Here is a 23,686-nt window from a genome sequence, read left to right as displayed (position 1 = left end):
TTGCCTTCGCTGAAACCATGGCCTGACTTTGACCTGCCATGGGTCAGTGACCTTACAACGTACACCTACATTTTTGGTGCCAAACGATCCGCTATTAATTTGTCTATAGCTATGCAAAAGTTGGCGTGGCTACGCCGCCCCGTTCGGAAACCATTCTGGAAAAACTTTGGAGGGGTCAATTTGACCCCCACCCGAGCGCGTGTTAAAGCAAATGCCTGAGAACAACATTCCTTGACGGAGCATTCAGTGTATACTAAACCTTCATAGAGATACCGCAAAAACCTTTTAAAAACTTGTCCCTGCGGCATTCAGTCATGAAAACGGTTGACATAATTAACACAAGCTACTTAATTGTTATTGATCGGCTTGTTAATTGTGTGAATATATATGATACTTGCCTTGTGCATTTTAGGTACATTTCTAGCAATCAACCATTATTTACCATGGCACCTCATTTGGTACCCACTTCTCAACGACTGCCATTATTTGCAAGTAGTAATTTCTGTTGAAGGCCCCAGTCAGAGACATGCTTGCCTCAATAATGTAGGATTCCCTTTCATTGCTGATGATTGCATTCAACATATTTCAGGATTCAATATTGTTTCATAGTACTTATGTAACGGGTGTTATAAATCAGGTTTGTTTGTTTGAAAGACGATTGCTTTTCAATCCATTCAGTCCGTTTTGTTTGAAAAATTACGCAATTCGGTCAGTTCTTAACTTGCATATTACCTAAAATTTTTGGTCTGGTCTAATCCGCCCGGCTCATCCAGCAGCCGCTAGTGGATACATCGAATCCGCGCAGTCCTCTACTAAGCGCCTGACGTCTTCGCATGTGTAATAATGTGTGTCACATTTGTCTTGCACGTGAGTAATCGTGGGTGTCTAGGCACACTGATGACGTTAACAGAATTCGGGAATGGCGCGCGAGTTTGGCAGATGGGTATTGATGAGGTTATGAGTGCCCCAAAGCTTAGAGAAGGTGTCTCTACGCGAAGTGCGGAGAACGAAGGGTGCTTTGTGAATCGATGTCGATCTTGTCTGTCTTCTGTTCGTTGATGTCCCGAGAAAACCAGGGCAGACGTTTTCGTCAGCAGATGTAAACCTGCATTATGCACCGAACATACGCATGGTTCGGAAACTTACAACGCATCCGGGACTGGTCACAGGACCACAGAACTCGTTCAGCGTCGTTTACAGAACTCCAAAGCGTCAATATTTCGCTGACACCAGCCCAATCATAGCGCTATCTCACGCGCATACATTTGAGTTCGGCTTCGGTTAGTCACTTCCCGCACTGTCTGTTCACTCGAACCACACATCTCCCTCCTCCGATGCCCTGATCCGACGACCTCCGCCGCGGCGTGCTCGGCGCGCGCCCTCGTGTCGCGCTGCGGGGCTGCCCGCTTCCGACCGGGTTCGACTGGGTGCGCCAGGCGGGCCGACGGCCCCGTGGGACGTCTCAGCCGCAGTCACCGCGGGGCGGCGCTGCCGAGCGGGGCACGCCGGGCGCACCGCGACGCCATGGCCCGGGGCGTGACGGTTACCGGCCGCACGCGATGTGCACGAGCGCAGCCGCCGCTCAACTGAGACGACGCTCTGCTCCCCGTGCTGGCGCCATGTACACCACAGGTGGGTGTCCAGGGGCACCTGAGACAGCGCGCCATACCCCTGCCGGTGCCATGTGCACCACAGGTGGGTGCCTAGAGGCACCTGAGGCAGCGCTCCGTACACCACCCTGCCGGCGCCATGTACACCACAGGTGGGCGGCCAGGGGCACCTGAGACAGCGCTCCATACCCCTGCCGGCGCCATGTACACCACAGGTGGGTGGCCAGGGGCACCTGAGACAGCGCTCCATACCCCTGCCGGTGCCATGTGCACCACAGGTGGGTGGCCAGGGGCGCCTGAAACAGCACTCCGTACTCCTGCCGGTGTGATGCACACCAAAGATGGGCGTTCGGGGCTAACGCGCTCGCGCTGTTTACACTTTACATTGACAGTGCATGCTGCTTGATGGCCTTTAAAACTTGAGTGGAAATTGGACTTATATTAGAGGTATGGACGGGCATACGTAAGGCTGCTTAGAAACGGAAAGGCATTTTTGGATCGTTTGATCGGAACCACGATTTATTTAGAACAATAACGGCTTGGTAGATAATTTTACCCCACTTGTTTCTTTTTCCCGAGGAAACGTGACCACTAAATTGCATCACTCCCGAAATGCAGGAGTGAAGAGTTCAAGAAATGTCTTCTGAATTAAATTTACAAGATGAATTTCACCATTTGAGCACTCGTGTTTACAGATTTTAAGTCAAATCAGCCGGTTACAAAATTCTCCCTGAAAAGTATCAGTATATTTATTTAACTACTTTTGATTTTCTTGGTATCATACGGGTGCGACGCCACTTGTATTCTTCCTTCCTTTTCGATTGTCTTTAAGGTACCATCTGCTGATTAAAATGTCGACCAATTTCTCTGCAAGATGCTCCAGCTGCCAACTTACACGTATTTGATACATGCATTGGATTAATTCGCCAGCCGCCCAAATATGTTTGATATGCACCCGAGAATGAACAATTCACTGGGAATGAAGGAGACAATTTGAAATATGGAACTTATTTTTACCACCATTTTTGCCCTGTTAAACCCTCGGTTAACCGTTTTCTTGGTTCATGGCGGTGCTCAATAATGATAAATCTAAGCCTTTCGGGTGTCTAACTCACCAGGCTACCTGACATGGCTATCCTAATACTGCGATACAGAGCTCTGGGACAGACCTGACGCAGCTAATACAGAAGTGTTTGATGGCGAGCTCTGCCCTTTGGAGATGTTTATCGTGCACACCTCTTACTTGTTTCGCATTTTAATCTCGTAGGTTGGTGGGCATGGCCGATATTTATTTTTGGGGTGTGGGTCGGATGACTCTTTGCATGGTCTGCCAGCAGACCATGCAAAAGGTACTGACTTTTTGTTTTGGGGGAGCAGGAATAAGCCAGTAAGTCTCCTGTGGACCAAGTACTCGCTTACCTTACCTGCTTTCAACACATGATTGGTAACCAGAGTTAACCATTTTCTGTTTTAATCCATCGAGTTTTGTCGTAAGACAAATTACGATGCCACAAGGAATGCAATGGGCTTATTCTGTTCTATATTCTTGATTATTTGCCCTAAATTTCTTGAAGCGGCCCCTCATGGCTGCTTGAACCAGATGTTTTCTATAGTTGTCATGGCTTGCTGACTGGCAAATGTCTGTACTGTATACATGCGCTATATTTTTAACACAGGGGTACTCTAAGCTGCATATCAATAATAATTTGAGTTAAATATTAGTATGTGACAAATAGTCAGACCATCCCATTTAAAATGTGAAGCCAACATCTCAAATTTTGTCGTTAAATATGAATTAACAAGCCTAATAGACGCCTTTGCTGCAGCTGAAAAGGCAAGCAGCAATACTGGCATGGTCATCTAAAAGTAATGTTACTTTTGGAGAAGATTGTTTTGTGGATCATACCCATTATTGCCCTTGGCATAGGTTAACCACGGCAATCAAAGTATGTTGTTCAAAGTGATTTGAAGTGTTTTGATTTGTGTGCTGTCAACTTTGTCTGATGTCAACAAGCATACACAAATGAACTGAATAAAAATGCAGGTTGAAACCAATCAAAAATTAGCCTTATCATGTTTTATCACAAGCGCTGCTGTCCACAGATGCGTGAGTTGACAGGATGTTCAACATATGGGCTACTCTAAGTTAGGTTAAGCTGGTTAAGTGTACGGAAAGTGGCAATAGGAATTGTGCAAGAATCAGTAACTCACAACTGCTGCTGTGATACAAACAGGTTAGACAGGATGATATGAAGTAAGGCTTCTTAGGGTTCGGCATAGCTAGGCTACTTTCATGGAAATAAGCATTGGTATTTTATAATAAAAAAAACAGTGACACAATGTTTGTTTTCCCTGACCCCATCTTGACAGAAGCCAGAGGTATGCCTATCGTGTTTGACTTTGTGATGGGCTGATATTGAATTCCTTTGCTTTGTTTTGTGTTAAAAGTGCTGTGGAAGGGGAGTGCAAAGTGCAGCATCAAATTATTGGTACTGATAATTTTTATGCTCACTACACTGGCAAGAAATTACTATGCTTTAAGGTATTGTGTTTCACTTAAATGGCCTAAGATGTTAAAAGCAAAACAGTTTGGTCAGGTTTCTGTTGTTACGTCCATGCCAACTTAAAATGGATGTCTTTGTTTGCTGAAGCAAAAGTCACCAGCTCATAAGCTTCATCTTTTGCGAATTGATTTTTTCACTCCCGCGTGGTCTTTTTGCGATGGAATTTTTCACTCACACCCTAGTTCAAAAGCGATTCTGGCTCCCTGCAGCGGCGTAGCATCCACCGCTTGCAGACCGTGCGTGGTTTTTAAGGTGGAGAACGACATGGGCTCAAAATGCTCAAAGATGGTCACAATGCTGGTGAATTCGAACTAAAACTGTTCAACCGAGACAAAGAAAGGAAGGTATCGAAATCGAAAGTGATTTGTGTGCGTTCTTTGGGATAGGCAGTTCAAATCATTTTGTTTGCAGGGCACAATGAGCGTGGGTTCAAGAACGCATTCTTCTAGGACATAACAATATTTGTGGTTGTCAGCTGGACATGCTTCAATTTAAGAGATAAACATTATTTTTGGAGCCCTATTCCGGGGACTTTGGGGGCTGATGGCATAGACGCGCACGCACGCATGCGCTGTATACTTCGCGGCCGACATTTCAGTTCGCTTCGACACCCTTGCGGAAATACTGAGCAGTACTGCGGAGTCAGAGTCAGAGTCGGAGTTATAGTCAGAGGGGAGACGGAGCCTCTATGCAGTCGATACGGAGGCCGAAGTCAAAGTGGAGTCGGAGTCGCTAGAATTCAGCTAACTCCGAGTCCGGATCTCCGTTCGCGTCGTCGTGTGTCCAAGAAACGTAAAGCGTGTAAATATCTCCAAACCACGGTTGGTGGGTACGTTTGTTAGGTCGGCAGCAGCGGCGTATGCAATGACCAACGGTTTAAAGCACCAGGCGGCACATGCTCCCTTTCATTTACGCATTAAAATGGACGTGACTAAATACCGGCGTCATAGATTAATTGAAAACATGATACACTGCACTGCGCTTGCGTGGAGCCTGCGCACGACTACGGCACGCAAGGTTTTCTTAAAACATGCAGTTTTAGACGCGGCTTCATTCGAATTTCCTGCGTAGTTCCCCGTAAGTGCGGTCAGAATGCTAGGCATGTCAGCAAGGTCATATTTTCAAATCATGGAACAAACCCACAGTGACATCCATAAATGTTTAGGAGATGAACGTGCTGTCGAGATTGAGAAAGTGTCTGTGTAAGCTCTAGTTCAGTCCGCCGTTCGTGTCCCTCGCTAAGAGGAGGCCTCCAACTGTTCCTCATTATCAAAAATTGTCATCAACATGACAGCGGACGAACCTGGTCTACCTCATCGTGTGCGGCGACCTGTCACAGGCGACACCGTCGGGAGAAGGAATGAAGAGCACACTCGAACACTGTCCCTTACGCTTATGGCTAGTCTCGAACGAAATGCAGTGGGAAACCTGATAATAGAGGCCGCAGTAGTCAAGTGGGACGAGATAAAGACAGAACTCCGTGGTCCACTTCCGTGCATGAACGCTAGCGGCCGCATCCGCCTCAACCGCTACCCAGAGTACGACCGATCCTCGACTTAGATTATTGATCATCAGCGCAGAGGCGCAATGAGGTAGCACCGATAAGATGCTGTCTGAATCGCAAGATCTGCGTGCTATTGTGTGCTATATTGGGGGTCTGGAGTCGGCCAAATCACGGCCGCAACTGTCGGCCCAAATATTGCCGCATTTGCTGCAGGCCTAGGGTGTTCTGGGGTGACAACGGCCACAGTGACGTGCATTCGGCCAACAAACCTTTCTCCGTACATGTGCACGACGAAACGCATGCTGCTAAAGGGGAGACTGCTCAGAGGCCAGACCAGCATCGATGTCAGCATCGCTGACGTCGTGTACCGTCGTTAGGCCAAGATTTGCAAGTGCGAGGTTTTCCTGTGGGCCATTTACATGTACCTATGGTACCGGAGACGGCGAGAGAGTCTCCGGGAAAGTGCCGTGAGCGGGCAAGTTGCGGCGGCGGGCTGAGCCGCCGTGCGAGCCTCAGGATCTGAGCTGTCGCGCGAGTCTCGGGAGTTGAGGCGGCAGGTGAGCATCAGGAGCTGAGCTGTCGCGCGAGTCTCAGGAGTTGAGGCGGCAGGTGAGCCTCAGGAGCTGAGCTGTCGCGCGAGTCCCAGGAGTTGAGGCGGCAGGTGAGCCTCAGGAACAGAACGCCAGTAGTGTTGACAACAGCACGAAGGGCATGACGTAGAACCAGCCGTGGAAAACCCGCCGTACCGTCGCTAACTCAACAGGAGACGGTGCCGATCGTCGCTGGAGGCAAGTCTTGAGACTGTACGCCAGTTACCGTGTGCCAAGACCAACTCGACGCTCGAAGCCATTATCTCCGCCTTCCGGGAGCTGTTGACGAACGAGCACCTTCTGGGTGCCTTCAGAACGCGCACTGCACTTCCCGTGACCCAAATCAGTGTGCAGAGGCTGTTCTCGGCGCTGCGTTCATCCCCGGCGATGCGCGCTCATCGATGAAACCCAACCTTGTTGATGCGATCTTCTTGCTGGGCGCCAGCTGGGGATGGCTGTGCTCGGAGCTTTTCTGGTAGCGGTGGACCTGTGCACCTGCCCAGCCTACCCACTCGATTTATCCAGCTTGGTAGATCACGTCCGCGCTCGTGTTTGGGCATGTGCGAACGTGTCTGCGGCCAGTTGACTTAGCAAGCTGTTGTTGGCGCCTGGACATATCTGTTCAGAGTAAGCACATGGCAACAACAGCTCCTTTATTCTTCAGCCACAGAGGTGGTCTTAGTGCAGTTCACTTTGGGTGATTGAAAAGGACGGGTAAAAGGTTAGGTCCCACATTGCTACCTGATGGCAACTGGTTTTGCGTCGGAGTCGGAGTCAGTTCTAGTCCCACCGAAGTTCGCATGGGTGTCGGAGTTGAAGCCGGTAAGAGCCAGGTGACTCCGTAGCACTGGTCTTGACCACGTACTTACTGTCAAGATGCCGGCCGGAGTCGGTCTGTATGCATCAGGCCTTTGCCGTGCTGTCGGGCCCGGTGGTCAGATGACTGTTCCAGTGGCTCATAGCGAGGACGCGCCCTCGGGCTGGGTCACCAGATAGGAGTGTCTAGTTAAAGACAGACCATGACCTACCGCCACGAATGCTGTTTGGCGGTGCGTTGATCTCGTGACAGGGCAATCACGCCACAACTACAATCAGCTGCAGGCAGGAGCCGGTTGAGGAAAACCTGTGGCAAGTCAGGCTTGAACCAAAGACCCCACATCTAGAATGACATGCGCTCCAACCACCTCCGCCATTGAATTTACTTAAGTTCAAACAATGCCTCCAAGAAATCTTCGAACACACCTTTCGTTAATATTCACGAATCTGGTACGTTCGATAAACAGAAACTGTAGTGAATTGGACAAATATGAAGCATATCGTTTTTAATCATTTCTATGCAATGGCATAAAACACAAAACATCATTATGTTATTTTCTCTAACAGATACCCGTTTTTATTTTGTGTGCGAAAGTATATGACAGCATGCTTTGCATTGACCTCCTCCTGACCAACTTGCGACCGTACAGGCTTTCTCCATCGGTTCTCTGTTTGAGGTGAACATTTTGTTCAAAACCTTGACCGTGACATCGTTCATAAATGCAGTGCTAACGCCCACCATTTTAGACCGTATAAGTTCAGAAGTGCGCTATTGAATGCCCGAAGCTTCCATTTCAGCCTTCTGTTATCTTGCCTCGCTGCCTGAAGCGCATTGAAATCGCTTATTTTTACTCGGATCTTCGTTGTGTTAAACCAGAAGCTCTCGTGTTAAACCGAAGCCTTCGTTATGTTGATTGGAGGAAGCTTTTTTCTGCACTGACCGTTAGTGATCAGTGGACCGCATTTCGGACTCGTCTTTACGTTTTGTTGACGCCTATGCCCTGCTAAGGATGAAGAAAGATTGACGGTGACGATGAGACTGGAGATGCTCGTTCGAATACCACGGGCTGAATCGTGCTGTCCGATCAGCCGCCCCCAGCAATCGGCGTAACAGAATACAGGGAGAGATCAGAGAGCGGAGTCCGGCCAGCCTGTGACGACGCATGAAGAGGGTGATAGCTGCTAAGAGCGGCAGACAGTCGATCCGACCAGTCGCGACGGCTGAGCAGCTGAATAAGTTTGTTTTCGCCAAGACCATATTATTGGCGGTACCGATAAGGAGAGGTTTGAATATTGTGTGCTATTGATTCGAGCAAATGTTTTGACGCCATCGATCACCAATTTTTTGTTCAGAGGCTGCAAATGCACGATATTGAGACGTCCTGGTTTGCCGCCTACCTTCAGGGGCACACACGGAGCGTATGCCTGAATGATGGGTCCGTGCACAAGGTTATATCACGGCTGCTCGGCAAAAACATAGGTGTCTTCCGAAGTTCAGCATTAGGCCTGCTTCTTTTCACAGTTTTCTCGAACGACCCGACTATGTACCAAGAAAACGCACACGTTTTTTTTTCAATTTTAGCACGCGGTCCGAAGGACAACCTCAAGGGACAAAGCTTTCGCATGCAAGCATCGATTGCGTCCTTGAGCTGCCAGTCCCGCTCGCAGGCCCTTAAGGCGAACGCGGCCAAAAAACAACGCATCACTTTCGGCAGTGGTCAAAATTTACACACCCTTCCAGACTTCAACGTAACTTGTGGTGACCCTGAGCTGGAACCGTGTGCGGAGGTGAGAGACCTAGTTGTCATCTTTGACAGCGTCCTGTCCTTGGATTCCCGTGCGTCCGAGCTCAGCCGCCGGTGCAGGGGCGAGCTGATGGCCTGTCCCATGCGCGGCACGGTGTCCGACACAAAGTTGAATTGCAGTTTGCCGATTGCCTTTTTGTCGACTGTTTTAAGACGACTTCATATTGGCGACATGTAAAATGTCGACACGCCGAAAAAGGCGAATCGGCAAAATGGCTTAAGTACAAAATAGCGACATGGAGCGACATCTCAAGAAAAAACAAATAATAAATCACGACGTCGGTATTTGCGGTGTCCGGACAAATAGTCGACTTACAGCCTGCTGAATGCTTACTGTCGGCTATCATATGACGACTTCCATATTGGTGACATGTAAATAAGTAAGCGCAACAAAATTAAAATCTGCCAAATGACCAATTGCAAAACGGTGGCATAAAAAATGGCGGCATGTCAAAAATCCGATGGGTGACGTGGCTAACTACAAAAGAGCCACATACCACAAAGTCGACAAACCAAAATTGCATAGCCCCCGCTCCCTTCTCCCACCTGTCAGGACGAGTATGTAGTTCAGAAGGAACTAGCCGACTGATGCCAAGGTATTAACAAATTTAGATACAATCTACTTGTTGGGGCATGGCGAAAGGCCTCCACCATGCAACACGTGTCCCGCCAGGCGGGGAGCATGCGTAGGGTATGGTGGATTGTTTGATGATGTTTGAGATGGGGCTCGAAGTGCACACGTGATTTTCATAAGGGTGTATTGTCTCGAGGAGGCCTGCATATTGGACGTCATCCTCAGTGTTGCCTGCCACCGGCTCGAATTCTGTCATGTATTTTGCTGCCCTGGCTATCGAGGTCCCTGCAAATCCAGCCGTGGGTCGAGTTTCAAAGTGATGCCCCGCCAAGTCCTGAGGATGGAGAAAGCTGCTGTTGTGATTGGGCCACCCCATAGTCTAAGGCAGGTGCACCTGCTTTCCTGATAGCAGCATTTGTCCCGACGAAGGAATTCTATACTTGGGTGTTTCGGTTGTGTGCATGATATTCAAAATTGCGATGAAGAAATAGGCTCTCGGCGATAGCCCGATTCCTGATGACGCTACTGAGCATTAACTTCATGACCATCTTATGTCATACGGTATCGCATTACGCCACTAGCCACCATTTTGCCTCCAGAAATTCGGTTGGCGACAACAAGTACACTTTTACCACCCTCTAAATGGCTATTTAGTAAACACGCTCCTGAATTCGTCAACGTTCCATCATGTCATTTAACGATTTTGTGGCGTCAGAGTCGCTGCCAGACCGACTGTGTCACAATAACCTCTGTATTTTACGGGCTGACTTACTAGTAGCATTTCGGCTCGCCGAGAAGTGGTTTGGCAAGAGCTTGTGTGAAATGAACCGGCTACCGTTATTTGAGCATGCTTTGGCCCTTTCTCATCCTGATTTTCTCTTATATTTCTCCATGATGGCAAATTTGTGTACTTGCGCATATTCTCGCGGGTAATCCGCCATCCTCAAGCTATTAAATAACAGGCATATTTTCTTCGCAACTAGTAGAACTGCCAAATACCTAAATGTTGTTCAAAACTTGCATTACACGGTTCGAACTGGTTGAAAGCTAACCTTTGTTCGTTACTACAACGATCCACGCTGATGTGCTTCAGACACGAAAAAGCCAATGGTCACGTTTTTCGCGACCTTGAAAATCATATGACCTCTGAGGAGGCAAAGTTTGTGAGGAGTTTCTATCACGAGGCTTAAGTGGAGTTTCATGTCTAGATTATTTCGAAATGGGCGGCGCGAAATGGTTTACAGGGGTTCGCTACTCCTAGCTCGGAAACGAAAGGGTTTCAATTTTTAAGAAGGGCATTAGTGTGAACTGCACGCCATGATCGTAAAGAAGCTTATTCGCAGTTGAAAACGCCATAAAATGTGGAGCAGTCCCGTTAAGCATCTTGTTCCTCGGGGAAAACCAGGAGAATGGGAATATGGCAGGGTTGATGTTTCGGCAACATGCTTTTATCGAAACAGTAGCAGAAGTGAATTCAAAATTGTCTGCCGATGATCCTACTCGATTTTTCAGGTTTTTTAAAACAGGAAACTACAATTTTTACAGGAAACCAACATTCAGGGGATTAAACAAAGAGCGATTGGCAGCTATTACCCCTACACAGTACCTATCTAAGAATTAGAATGCGCGAACATACGTGTACATGCAAACCAATTCAAGCAAATATGCATCACGCATCACGCTTCATTCAAACATGGAAGCGATTTAAAGTAAACAGGCATCCCACATCGCGCATCAGTTATACATGCAGGCGATTTCAACTGAATAGGCATCGCGCATCACGCGTCAGGCATCACTTAAGCAAGTAAGCGATTCTAAGCTAGCACGCATCACACATTAAGGCAGATATCACATTCGCATAGTTGGCCATGATGAGCCCTGTACGTTAACGCGCGCTCGGGTGGGGATCAAACTGACCCTCCAAAGGTTTTACCAGCATGGTTTCCGAACGGCGCGGCGCAGCCGTGCCAAATTTTGCTTGGTCGTAGACAATTAGATAGCAGATTGTTTGCTGTAAGAATTTAGATGTGCCCTGTCAGGTCGCTGACCTACGGCAGGCAAAGTCAGGCCATGAATTTCGCGAAGTCAATTTCTAGGAAATCGCTCAATCCGATGCAACAACGGAGTGCTAGACGAGACCACACATCTTTAAAATATATTAGGCAACACAACAATTGAATGAACAAATCACATTGGTGTGAGGTCAGTGTCGAAGGTCAGACCAAGGTCAAAGCCAAGTTGTTTTATTTCCCAAGGGTTTGCTGTAGGGGGTAGTTTCTGGTGCTTATTTCGAATTCATTGATAACAGGAACCGCATTATACATCTTCCGTGCACTTCCCAAATGTCAGAATAGGTCACTGACCTAAAATGATCTAGCTCAACATTTTGTTTAAGGAACATACGGCCTAGCGTAATCTTTGTCGTTTATTCACATGCAAAACTCAGAGCAGTCTTGCATGCTTTTGGTCACCATGACCTTCGAAAGGTCAAGCAATGCCACTGACCTTAAATGATCATGTAGCCTTTTGCTTAGAACAGGGCTACCTTATTTCACGCCAAGGTCGCGACAGAGGAACCTCAAACTTTGACCTAAGTGAGTTCAGGTAGAGGCCAATACGCCCCGTAAATTGTCTGAAAGGGTGTCTCTAGCTCTCTTTGTTCCTGAGATCTCAGGGGAAGGGGGTCAAACTGATAACCCCCCCCCCCCCCCTCTCCCACCCGAGCGAAAGGTATCTAACCGGCGACTTGGGTGCGTGTGTAGATTTGGTCTACGACTTTTATAAGAATAGATTCACTTATTTTCCTGTTGGGGTAGTCTTGTGCTCTGTAGATAACTTTGAGCTCCAAAAGGGGCATAGAGTCCATTACTCCCTCGCTTTCAGCCTGAGTGTCTCAAACAAATAGAGCGCGTGGACTCCCAATATAGACTATGTCCCCCCCCCCATGTTTTTCACACAGCCTTCACTTGATTTCGTAAAACACGTTTTTTTGTGTGCACACCCCTAGACACCTAGAATTGCAAAAATGGCATATTTTGCCACCCGGGCACTTGGGCTTCGAGATAGAAGATCTCACCAGAGGGTTCTTTGGCTTATTGTTGCTCTTCAAAGCTACGCATACGCCCTGTTTGGATTTTTGAGCAATGTGTTTGATTTTTCAAAGCAAGTGCCCATCTATATAAGATAGCGTTAAGAGCCCGTCTTCCGATAGGACGTGTTCCCGCCTCTTACCACCCATCTCCTCAGGCGCTCTATACTTTTTTACTTCTTCCAACATTCTACCTCGAAGTCGCGGAGAATATCCATTGCTCAACAGCAAAGCCCATATTTTGTTTATGCTCTTGCCTTTCCTTTTCACTTCTTGATGAGCGGTTTAGAGCCCTATGGAACATGTTACGAATGATATTGTGCTTAGTGGAAGTTGTATGCGCAGCCTCGTAGTGCAGAATTATACCAGAGCTGATGGCCTTGATAAAGAGCTCCGTTTCTAATGTTGTGCGGTTGTTCTTCCTTTCCACGGTCACTAGCGTATTCAAATAGGAGACCTCCTTTCGACCACCTGTATGCTCCATCGTAAAAGCTTGATTTGGATGCTGGTTGTTCATGAACTGTAAAGCTCTTCAAGGGCTTGCTATCCGTGCGTCCATACCCCAGCATAATCATCAATGCATCTAGCTAAGAAAATTGGTTTTAATGGGCTGGCGGCCAGGGCCTTTGTTTCAAATGGGCATAAAAATGATATGGCCAGTGGAGGAGCGCATGGGTTCCTCATTGCTATTCCCCATACAAATGATAAGGCATGTTGCCGAAGGATCAACCCAACTATATCTCCATTCTCCTGGTTTTTTTCCGAGAAATAAGGCTATTATTGCTGTATTATCTATCTGAATAATACTCCTCGCTAATGCACTGAACAACTTACCGTTAAGCATCTTGTTTGAAGAAATGGCCACATGGGAAAGTGACTACATGTCAAAATGACAAACACTGAGATAGCATCATGTAAAAACGACAGGCATTTTGAGAAATCTGCCCCCTAGCTTATGCGGTAGGCGCGAAAACTGCAACATGTCGGTGGTGAGATGGAATGAAAAATTTATACATACGGGCGTGCAGTTTCCTATCAAGTCGTGGAGCTTCGGGCCCACTCCTCGACATAGGCCACTGGACGCTGCGATCTTGGACGTTTTTACAGATTCCCTACACAGCGAACGGCGCCCGGCCAGCCACCCAGCATTTTGACATGTCCACGATTTTTAAGGCACCATTTACCAGGATCAAATTCAAATACCTTTCGTATTTCGCCATTCTGCCCCTCGCCAATATGACAAACTAATGTTTTGCTAGGCTGCTGTATTGAAGTTCGTCATTCGGCCGTTCGCCAACTTGGCATGTCGACGTTTTTCGATGGCGCCTTTTCGCGTTTTGCCATTCAGCCGTTTCGAATTTTCGCCGCGTCGACTTTTTTACATGTCGTCATTCCGCATTCATCATTCAGAGTTCGACAAAAAGCATTTGCTAAGTGGGATTTTCCACTTTTTGTCCTAGAACCTTGCGGCCCTACCTTCCCGATAACGTCATCCAAATTCTAGTAGCAGAGTTGGCGCTCACGAAGGTCAGATACTGTCCAACGGTTTGTGGTAATTTTACACCTGATTTCCGACGTAGACCTGGCCATGTGTCCGACCTGCCTGAGGAACTTCGAAGGATTCTGCCTCGACGCGTAGCAGAATTTCAAGCGGTCACCCTGGCTCGTAAGGTGACGCTGCACGGCGAGCCTGATGTGCTGAGAGACCTGTTGGTGTTAACCACGACGTACGTGTGCGACCCACTCGACAGGATAGGCTACTGCACCTCTCTAGACCGAAAACCGAGGCTAACGGAAGACATTTCGGGTATCACACGTCAGTGTTGTATAATGCACTGCCAACCGACACCACGTAACTGGCACAGCAGCGTCTAGTGCAGGCGATGAGAACAGCTCAGCGATATTGCTATTGGCAGCCGGTGAATGAGTGTCTATCTATTTTTTTTACGTTTTGCACTTCCATGTCCTTATCTCTTGTACTTTTCGCCCAAAGCTGCAATAGCTGCTCTCAAATTGTCGATGGCCCTATGAAAGTAATGCATATACGCATAGACGCCCAGTCCTGATGGGCCTATGCACCTGCTGGGTCGACTTGACAAACCGCAGGTTATCCGCACAGACGGTTACTATCGGTGTATCATTCAGTAAGGAAAGCGTTATGCAAAGGTATTCTCACTATTGTATAACACCGCGCACAATCTTGTGCATAGAAAACAGCAAAATCTTTCAGTTTTCGCATTTATCTGGTTTTGTCTATTAACTTGTTGCACTTGTTCAATGATACTAAGCATGATTCCATTTTCGCTCCCCGCAAAGCATGCGTTGTTGAATCATGCTTAGTTTCTGCGATGGCGCCGGCGCTTATGAGGTCCCGTCCCTGACGACGAAGGTGGAAAAATGGCCCGATGGGGTAAGCTAGGTATTGAGTTTATGTACCCATCAACTGCATTGATCATTTGCGGCAGCCCGATGGGGTCGGACGTTTACACCAAAACAACAAACCTAGAATTACAGTAATAAAGATATCAACAGTTCATATAGCGTTTGCTACTTCTTATGTGCAAACCGCCTGAGGTAAAATGATTGTTATCGAGCATGAACTCTCAACTTTCTTACTGTCATAGGTTCGTTTTCAGACTTATGGCTCCTTTGTAAAGCCAAACATTTATTTGCTACCGGGCTCGATGCGCGAAGTTGGACGCATTCAAACAGCGGGCTTCGTTAGACACGGTTTTACGGGAGTTACGAGAGCACGGGATCGGCACACGCAGTTTCCAAAATGTCATTTACTGGACAACCAAGCGAGACATTGAAGCAATGTTTTGCATGGTGTGATTTCATACCACAAATAAAATATTGCCAAAATCATTTTTGTAGCCGTTTTGTTTGTATCAAAAAATTTATCAGTGTGGTTTCGCTAGAGAGCCTATTGTTTTATTATGTAAAACTCCATCACAATTATGACATCGGTGCACGATTAATTGAGTGACCCTTATAAACCAACCTAACTATTGTACGTCAAAAATTTTAACGGGTTTGACTTACAGTGCAAACGTGAATCCATGCGCTATGACAATCGTCACGTGTCGTGTGTGTGCTTTCTTATGAACATTTTACATTCAAAGGGAATGCTCCACTTGTGTATCATCGATTTTTGCCATGTATGTCAATTTCTGAAGCCATTGACTGAAACTTATTCGCCGCACCTGCAGTGCCCTAGAATCTGGGGCTCATCCCGATTCAACGTATCACTTCTAGGTTTGTGCCACGCCTCTGCCACTGCGCCATGTTCCAGTATATTTCGGACCCCTTGTTGCTCCGAAAATGGTCTTGCGTGTCGCCGCGACCGAGAGATGATCTGTCCGAGTGAGGTTCCGTGTTGCAGGTGCATGGCAGTGACCATTATCGGGTAACGATGCTGGTCGGCTTCGGGACAGACACGGCTGCCGTAATCAGCCGGTCGCGCTCGGTCGGCCGCGCCGGCTGTGGGGAGGCCGTCAGTGCACCACGCACATCACGCCATCACGTATCGTCGGCGTTCACACGCACTTGATTGCGCAGCAGGCGATCCGGACTATGTAGGCGCCGAATGCGGACTTAAAGTACTGACAGGGGCGATATTCTGGTCGATTAATTTCCCGCCAGCAAGCATGCCTTTACAGATATCGGCCACCTGAAGACGAACGGCTGCTTGGTGCAGGCGGCAAACGCATCGATTGCAGCTGCACACCGTTACGAACGGCTGGAGAGAGACAGAGGCCTGGGCCACACAGCGAGCCGCTTGCAGCCGCGCCATGGCCAGTTGGTCGCGGCGCGTGCCGGCCGCGGTGGTTATTCCCGCGCTGCGTGTCGTGCTCGCGCCGGTTAGGAGCCGACCGCGCCGGCGGCCGCGCGCTGCCGAAGCACGACAGGCCGGAGCGGCCAGCGGCGCGCAGTTGCGGGGTGGACCGGGTCAGGGGCCGCCGTCGCCGCCGCCACCGCCGCACCAACAGCAGTCATGCCGCGCTTCTTCCGGCCCAGCGCCGGAGAAGGTAGGCGGCGGACTCTCCGCTTGGTGGATCGTCCTCACCGGAAAGCTCTTGTCTCTGCGTGTATGAATGGAGATCGATTTCGTTGACGAGAGTGTGCTTCTATCATCCGTCAAGAGTCCGATCCTTTGAGAATTATTTTCTTTGATGTGAGGGGGGCTGAGATCAAACTATATTTGTCATTTGGTCATGGTAGGTGCTGCACTCCCCGTCATCCAGCAGCTGACAATGCAGAACTGTATATGTGACAATGAAATAATAAATAATAGTGAAATATAATAATATAATGATAAAATAAGACATCTTAATCAAATACAATAGGTGAGTTATGAAAAAATAAGTAGTTATGAAATAATAAATAGTCATAAACATATGATAATATAATGAAAAATAATAAATAGTGATAACATACTACAAAATAATGAGATATACCTGAACCATAGCTGTGGTGCAATGTGTATGCATGCGCGAAATGTTCAGATTATCTGCCGTATGTATCTCCATCATTGCAAAGTCGATTCCTTTTGTTGCATTTCATAACTACTTGCGGAGTGTGTTCCTAATGATGTGCGAAATCCAAGTCCTGTACTTTCTGTTCACTCTACGACAGCGCTTGGCACATGCAGGTATTTTCAGGTGGCGATTCTTGTAGATTGCTGCTTCGTAATTTTGCATTAGCCTGGCGCCCAGTCGTGCAGCTTTGTTTGGTTGTGCGGCCACATTGTCTACACTCGTCAGGAGATGATGCGTCAGCGCGACTCGCTAACCGAATTTCTTTAAAAAAAGAACGCGACGTACGTTGCCGCGTCCCTTTTATGCAGCACTAGCGACTTGAGTGAGGATATCAACGCACGAGGCCATGGCGTAACCGGGATTGGAACCCAGGCCCCGCGTGGGAGGCCGACGCGCTAGCCCCTCAGCGTTTACTGGGCCTTCCCTATTTTTGTTTTCGCCCACGGCAAAAAAAAAATAGCACACACGAATAATATTGTACCTTCGGAAACTGAGAGGTATGTCTGTCGGCATGACTACGGTATGATTACTGCGTGACATCGGGTATCATCGCCGCGCCGAATATGTGTGGAGAGACACCAGCACGAGCTGTTGTGAAAAGACACTCCCAAAGTTGGATCTTGACCTGGGTCGAATAAGAAATTGTTCTGCCACTCCGATTTAGATGGGACGACGTCCATTTCTGACGTTGCACGTTTATTCGTCTAACTCTTGAAAGAATTAGCTTTGAAGTCATTGGAAACATTCAGCTTTAATTCAAAATAGATGCAGGATTTTGTCCTACCTTTTATCTTCCATCTATCGTGTCACGATGGAAAGGTGTTGACAGCGTGAATTCCCGGTGCAGATATAACACGGAGCTGATTCCGAATGAAACATACGAATTCTGCTGAAATTGGTGGCTTTAAATTATTGGGTACAAGTGTTACATTTTTCACTAATATGACAAAAGAAAGGGTTTAGGATTATCTATTCATTATTCAGTTCGAGGTAAAGAAGTTAAGCATTTTCACGTCAAAGTACACAAGCAGCTGACCAAAGTAATGCCTTTTTTGCAGGCTGATAACAGATAGATGAATTCATGATTATCAACGACCACTTTCTAACAAGTGCAGCACGATCTGTTAGATTTCAGCTTGTCAAACGAGTGGATGAAAAATGAACGGGCAAAACCAGGAAACATCAGAATGTTCTGTAAAAATTGATCTTGCTACCTTTCTTCTGAAAGGAACCGCGCGTTCATCCTGTACGTCAAATGCGAAGAGCACACCTTCGTCGGGTGAATGGGGCAAACGATAACTGTGCGGACCGTGTACGGCTTACGCCGCGCTTAATGAAATCCAAAGCTTCCACATTGAGTGCAGTGACAAACGGGGCAGTAGCAAAACCGAATAAGAGGAATAAAACCATCCGGTAATTTTCGCTTCATCTTCACTTAACGTTAACGTGATGTCACTAGTGTCGAGACTTCAGAGTGCGGCGGGCTTCTAGGCGTCGGGCGTAAACGTTAGCAGGAGATGCATAAGACCAGCGAGCCGCTTACGTAGAATTGTATGAAAGAAAATGATGTTTTGGTTTGCAAGCCTACGCGGCAAACCATTTAAATGCAATCAGCTGAAGTGAAGACGTATGCACTGTACTTATTTGCCATACGGTAGAAGGAACATCGGTCTGTCTTTGTGCCGATACCGAACAAATTGTTTGTGGCAGATGCCTATAACCAGCGGGCGAATTGCGTAAAACTTAGAACGGAGTATGATGTACGTAGCAACCTTAACGGGAGTGTGCCACCCTTTTGTACATTTCGCTTATTGTTAGATCAGACGCGCAGATTTGGTCAGGAATGCCAGTTTTCTCAAAATCCTTCTGGATAGCCTAAAATTTTTTTTTGAAGTAGCCATTCCTGCGGGAAATGTCTCATCGGGCACCTTGCTCACTACCATGAACGTAATAGATTTCATTTGTTTTGCTTGTTTAAACGCGTGTATTCTGTAATGTTTGTAATGCACTAATTTGTCACAAAGTCTGTGTAATAAATGCTGCGAAAGCTTGAAGCAGTCTGTTAAGAAAAGAATATATGCGAATGGGAAGTTTTTATCCCCGGGCATTTGACGAACGTTATGCTATAGCTATAATATCTTCCCTATAGCGTTTACTACGGTGGCTCTTTTCGAAGCGCCTTTGGCTTTGTGAAACGAAGCATCACGTTCTATATATTCTATAGTGACGCACTGTTTCGAACTTCAACCAATGCTCTTCTTGCTAGCTGGTCCTTGCCGCCCGTTGTGGTCATCACAAATGTTCGTTTGTACTGTGGTCACACACAGTAGCCCTGGTCATATGGTAACAGCTGACAGCGGCCACCCATCAGAATCTGCCGTCGTCATGACGACGGCTGAATCTGACTCGAAAATAAATAAAATGTACATAACTGCTATAGCTTGGTGGCGCTGCAGTGGTACTACCCAGTTTTGTTGTTAGCCGTGGCTGGTCCTGAGCTTTCAGCAGAGTAAGTTTTTGGTACACGTCGCAAATATGGGACAACGGCATTCAGCGCAAGCCATAACAATGCACTTCGATCTTACACAGCTTTGCACTCGTGGTCTTGCCGTCTCTGGTGATGCAAACGAGTGATGAGCGTGGCGAGTCTGTTGTCCGCTACAGCTAATTTTTGCTTGGATGTACCAGATGCGTCTTGCTCGGTCCGTACCTATTTACATTCCGCTGTGCTTGGCCTGTTCCTGCCTACGGGGCTGGTCGTGCTAGGTCCATGCCTACCTACATTCCGACGTGCTCGGTCGGCATCTGTGTGCGGGGCCGACAGTGCTCGGTCCCTATGTGCCTGCTTATATTATGTATATATGTATATATATATATATATATATACACATGTGTATATATATATATATATATATATATATACACATATATACATACATGTGTATATATATATATATATATATATATATATATACGTATGAGTGTGTGTGTGTGTGTGTGTATGTGTGTGAAAGTGGTACGCGAGTAGAATTATGGATAGCCAGACCGGAGGTGCAGAGCAGGATATGCATCTGTGGTAACTTTCTTATCAGGCAGAAGAGTATAAATGGCACAAATGATGGATATTTGTATGTTTAATGTAAGTAGCAGTGGACTCCAATAAGTGTATTTACTCAACTCGTGATTATAGTTTGTTTGGACAACAAGCAAGAGTAAAGGGGTAAAATGGGTAAAACAATTGGGCAGCAGGTCCAAACAATGGGCAGCGCGCGTGTTTGTGTGAACATGGTTCATGGCTTGCCGTCTCTTAACGCCGGCCGATGCCTGCTCGGCCTTTCGCGGGAGCATTTGTGCTTCGTAACACAAGACGGACTTTTCCTGTTTAATACAGCTTCCCGTGACAACGCGCTACTTAACCTCAAAATTTCCCATCAGCGTTCAGCGAGGATGTCAGCCGGCCCCGTGTAGGGGCAGGCGGAAGCTCTCCTAATTTGGGGAGATAGCCGTTTTGGTTGTTTTTTCCGAGTCGAGTACCATGGGGTAAATGCTAAATTTTAAGAAACTTGGGGACTTAAACTCAACCCTAATACCAGCGTCCCTGCCTAGGCGTATTCACTTCCCACGCCAGTTGAATCCTAAGGCTTTGCTGAATGTAAGCTCGCAAAGCATATGATCTTGCTTGCCATTTAATTTCACCTGAGCAGTTTGCGGATACACGCACACACCAGTGATAGTTTACTTAAGGTAAGAGGACAGACCGAATTCCTGGCCGCATATCTCCAATAGCCCGCACGCGCACGTTTTCGCTTTAAACGCTGATTCCGTTTTATAGCGCGGCGTGTGCACTTAAAGTTGACGCATCATATTCCCTATTGACTTCCGCGCATTCAGTCCACTGGATATGTGCACCTTCCCTTAACAGCTTGTTTATTTTTGGTACGAAGGCATCCCGATATCCCAGCCATTCATCTCCGCAGCAGTTCTCGCGTAAGAGTTTTCAATTTTCACGCCGATTTGATAGTAATAGTTGGCCGCATAAGTTTGCAAAACACATCATAATGTTCGGCGTTAGAGTTTATTCGATTGGCTCGCTGGTCATATGCGCTTGCCGCTAACATCTCGTTCATGATCGATGTGAAGAAAGTCCGATGCTCCGGCCGTCCCATCTTGTCTAATTACCGTGTCTCTGTTTACACTTTTCATGCCTTTGCATTTTGCCTAATGGCTAGGGGTGTAGGCCTGCAAAGCGTATCATGGTATGCGCCATTAAATTCTACGTGATCAGGTTGCTAGTCATATCCATCTCCCAACAGGCCAACAGTTTGCTCATTATCTGTACGAGGATTTCCGATGTTTTGGCTGCCCTGCGGCCTGACGCCCCACGGCTAGCGACCGCGTTGCATTGACGTCTCGGCACCCGTGACGTCACCATTCTGTACGAAGCTTGTGAAAGCTCGGCTTCATGGTAAGGCAAGCGGCAAGGCTCATGCGAGCCATCTCATTGGGACGGCAGGGCAATCGCTGTTCCCGTTTAAGTTCTTTCTGCAAGCAGCATCGTAGCGCCAGTGTGAAATTTCACCAGAGCTAAACGACATCCCCCTGCCACTTCTGACCTCTCTAATCAGTTAGTCTAATGGCATGCTGTCCTATTTGCCGACAGAAGTGGTGACGGAGATGGACATGGCGAACATGACCAACACGACCTACATGCCGCGCAGCGAGGAAGACCAGAACATGAGCTGGGATGACGCCACCTGGGTCATGACAGCCTCATTCATCGTCTTCACCATGCAGTCCGGTCAGCATCAAGCAGCAGTTACCACGCACTCCGACCCGTGTGACGCTCGCAGGGACAGTCCAGATGAGCCTCAAGGGGTCAACCTGCCCTGGAGGTCGCCAGCCCTTGCAACCATAAACTTTACAACGCCTCGCTTTGTGTAAGACAGACACGCTGGTCAAAAACAAAGAATTTTGAGCTGAAACACTCGCTTCTTGGGTGTGAAAAGGGATCCCGTGTAAATGCCGATGCCACCGGAGCCATGGGAGTGCAAATAGCAGGGGGGGGGGGGGGGGGGGGGGCTTGGAGGCGCTGGTCCCGGTTCTCAGAACCAAACATTAGCATTATTGTGATACATGGACAAAATTTACCTGGAAAGTGGGAGTGTCCTCGCCTCCATCTCTTGGGAAGTTTCGGTAACACTGCTCTATGCCGCTTAGAAATGGCAACCAGAATCTCATAGCGGCCCTTGGAGCATGACAGTATAATCCAATCTTTGGCTGCGTGGTTGCAAATGGTGTCATTGGCTTGTAGCAGGGATCGCATTACTTCACAGTAATATATTGCTCTTGACAATGAGGTCAAAACTTGAAAGAGACCATGAAGCACTGATAGCAGACAGGGGGAGAATCCAAGTTTCTGATTTCAAGGCGGCATGTAAGCTAGCATGACAAGCTAAGACACTTACAACAAGCACTAACAAGTTAAGACACTAACATGAAACCAAAGTCGAAGCCGAACCTGGTGGCTTTGAAGTTTACATCTGGGAAGCCAAGTCCGAAACCATTTGCTACGTATTTCAAGACGAATGCGAGTGGCCCTGAACTTTGTACACGCAGAGCGGTTGCCGAAGTCAGGGGTTTGGAACCTAGAAAACACAAAACCAGGGATGAGCCCGTCAGTCACGAACCCGAACCCCGACGGCGAAGGCAAGCCAGGGCTTAATCTTCGTGCAATGTTCTTTTGCGGCATCGAAATTATTTATGCATCTGCCAAAACTGTAGAATAAGAAAACATCGCGTTGGGTTTCCGAGAGAATGTGAGGAGGTCATGGCGCCACGGATGGAAGATATCTCGGAGAATCGTCCTCTCCGTGCGCGTTAGCATGTACGGAACTTTGGGGAAATTAGGTCTTTGGCTGACATCAGGTGTTAATTGGTCATGAGAGAATGACTTGCTTCTTGTTACGCCATGGAAAAACTGTGCCCTACCCGTTCGAGCACTTGATGGATTGAATTTTCAGGGTCCGGTCCAGTCCAGTCTGGTTAGTCCAGATCCAATCCCCCTGTCAATCTGCTTTTCTCAAGATTTCTCATTCCAATCCGTTCCAGTTCGCCTTACCAGACAAATGTATGAGATAGATCCGTGCTAATCCGCTTCCACCTTAAGCATTGTTAAAATTAGATGACGATTCCTGTTTCCCCATTACCTTATGTTCAAGAAATTTGTGGATTTTCATTGGAAAAAATGCACGCTAAGTTGTCGTAAGCCAGTGGGTGCTGAGATACTTAACCCACCTTGCCGCCTGTTGGGAATGCACTTTTGCTTGGAGATCAGAACAACCAAGGCTCACCGTATTATTTATCATGTCACACATATTTGGTAACAGCTTAAAACTACCACCACATCCAAGGACCCAAAGTCACTCCTGGTTTCAATACGCCAAAGGCACGAGAGCATTATCTAACATTTCCAGACTCGAGGTTAGGTACAGAATACCTACAAATGCTACTTCACAGTTTCAGCAGCGCCAAGTTTACAAGCGCAGGACGACGCTCATCTAGTGTGCCTTGTGAACCACAAGAACGCATATCTCA

At 47.5% G+C, this 23,686-nt stretch overlaps 1 protein-coding gene across 1 annotated transcript in view; it reads left to right on the top strand.

The window, feature by feature from the left end:
* Positions 1 to 1,607: 1,607 nt before the first annotated feature.
* LOC119113013 (putative ammonium transporter 3) overlaps positions 1,608 to 23,686 on the top strand; it is a 39,967-nt gene continuing 17,888 nt past the window's right edge. The window contains exons 1-2 of the mRNA XM_037237328.1: positions 1,608 to 1,632; positions 21,753 to 21,890. Of these exons, the coding sequence (XP_037093223.1) occupies positions 1,620 to 1,632; positions 21,753 to 21,890 (151 nt within the window). The 5' untranslated portion in view covers positions 1,608 to 1,619. The remainder of the gene's footprint in view (positions 1,633 to 21,752; positions 21,891 to 23,686) is intronic.

Source organism: Pollicipes pollicipes, unplaced genomic scaffold, assembly GCF_011947565.3.
Source record: "Pollicipes pollicipes isolate AB1234 unplaced genomic scaffold, Ppol_2.1 Scaffold_7261;HRSCAF=8764_pilon_pilon_pilon, whole genome shotgun sequence".
Classification (NCBI taxonomy): domain Eukaryota; kingdom Metazoa; phylum Arthropoda; class Thecostraca; order Pollicipedomorpha; family Pollicipedidae; genus Pollicipes; species Pollicipes pollicipes.
The sequence above is the reverse complement of the archived record's forward strand: the minus strand, read 5'-3'. Positions and strand labels throughout refer to the sequence as shown.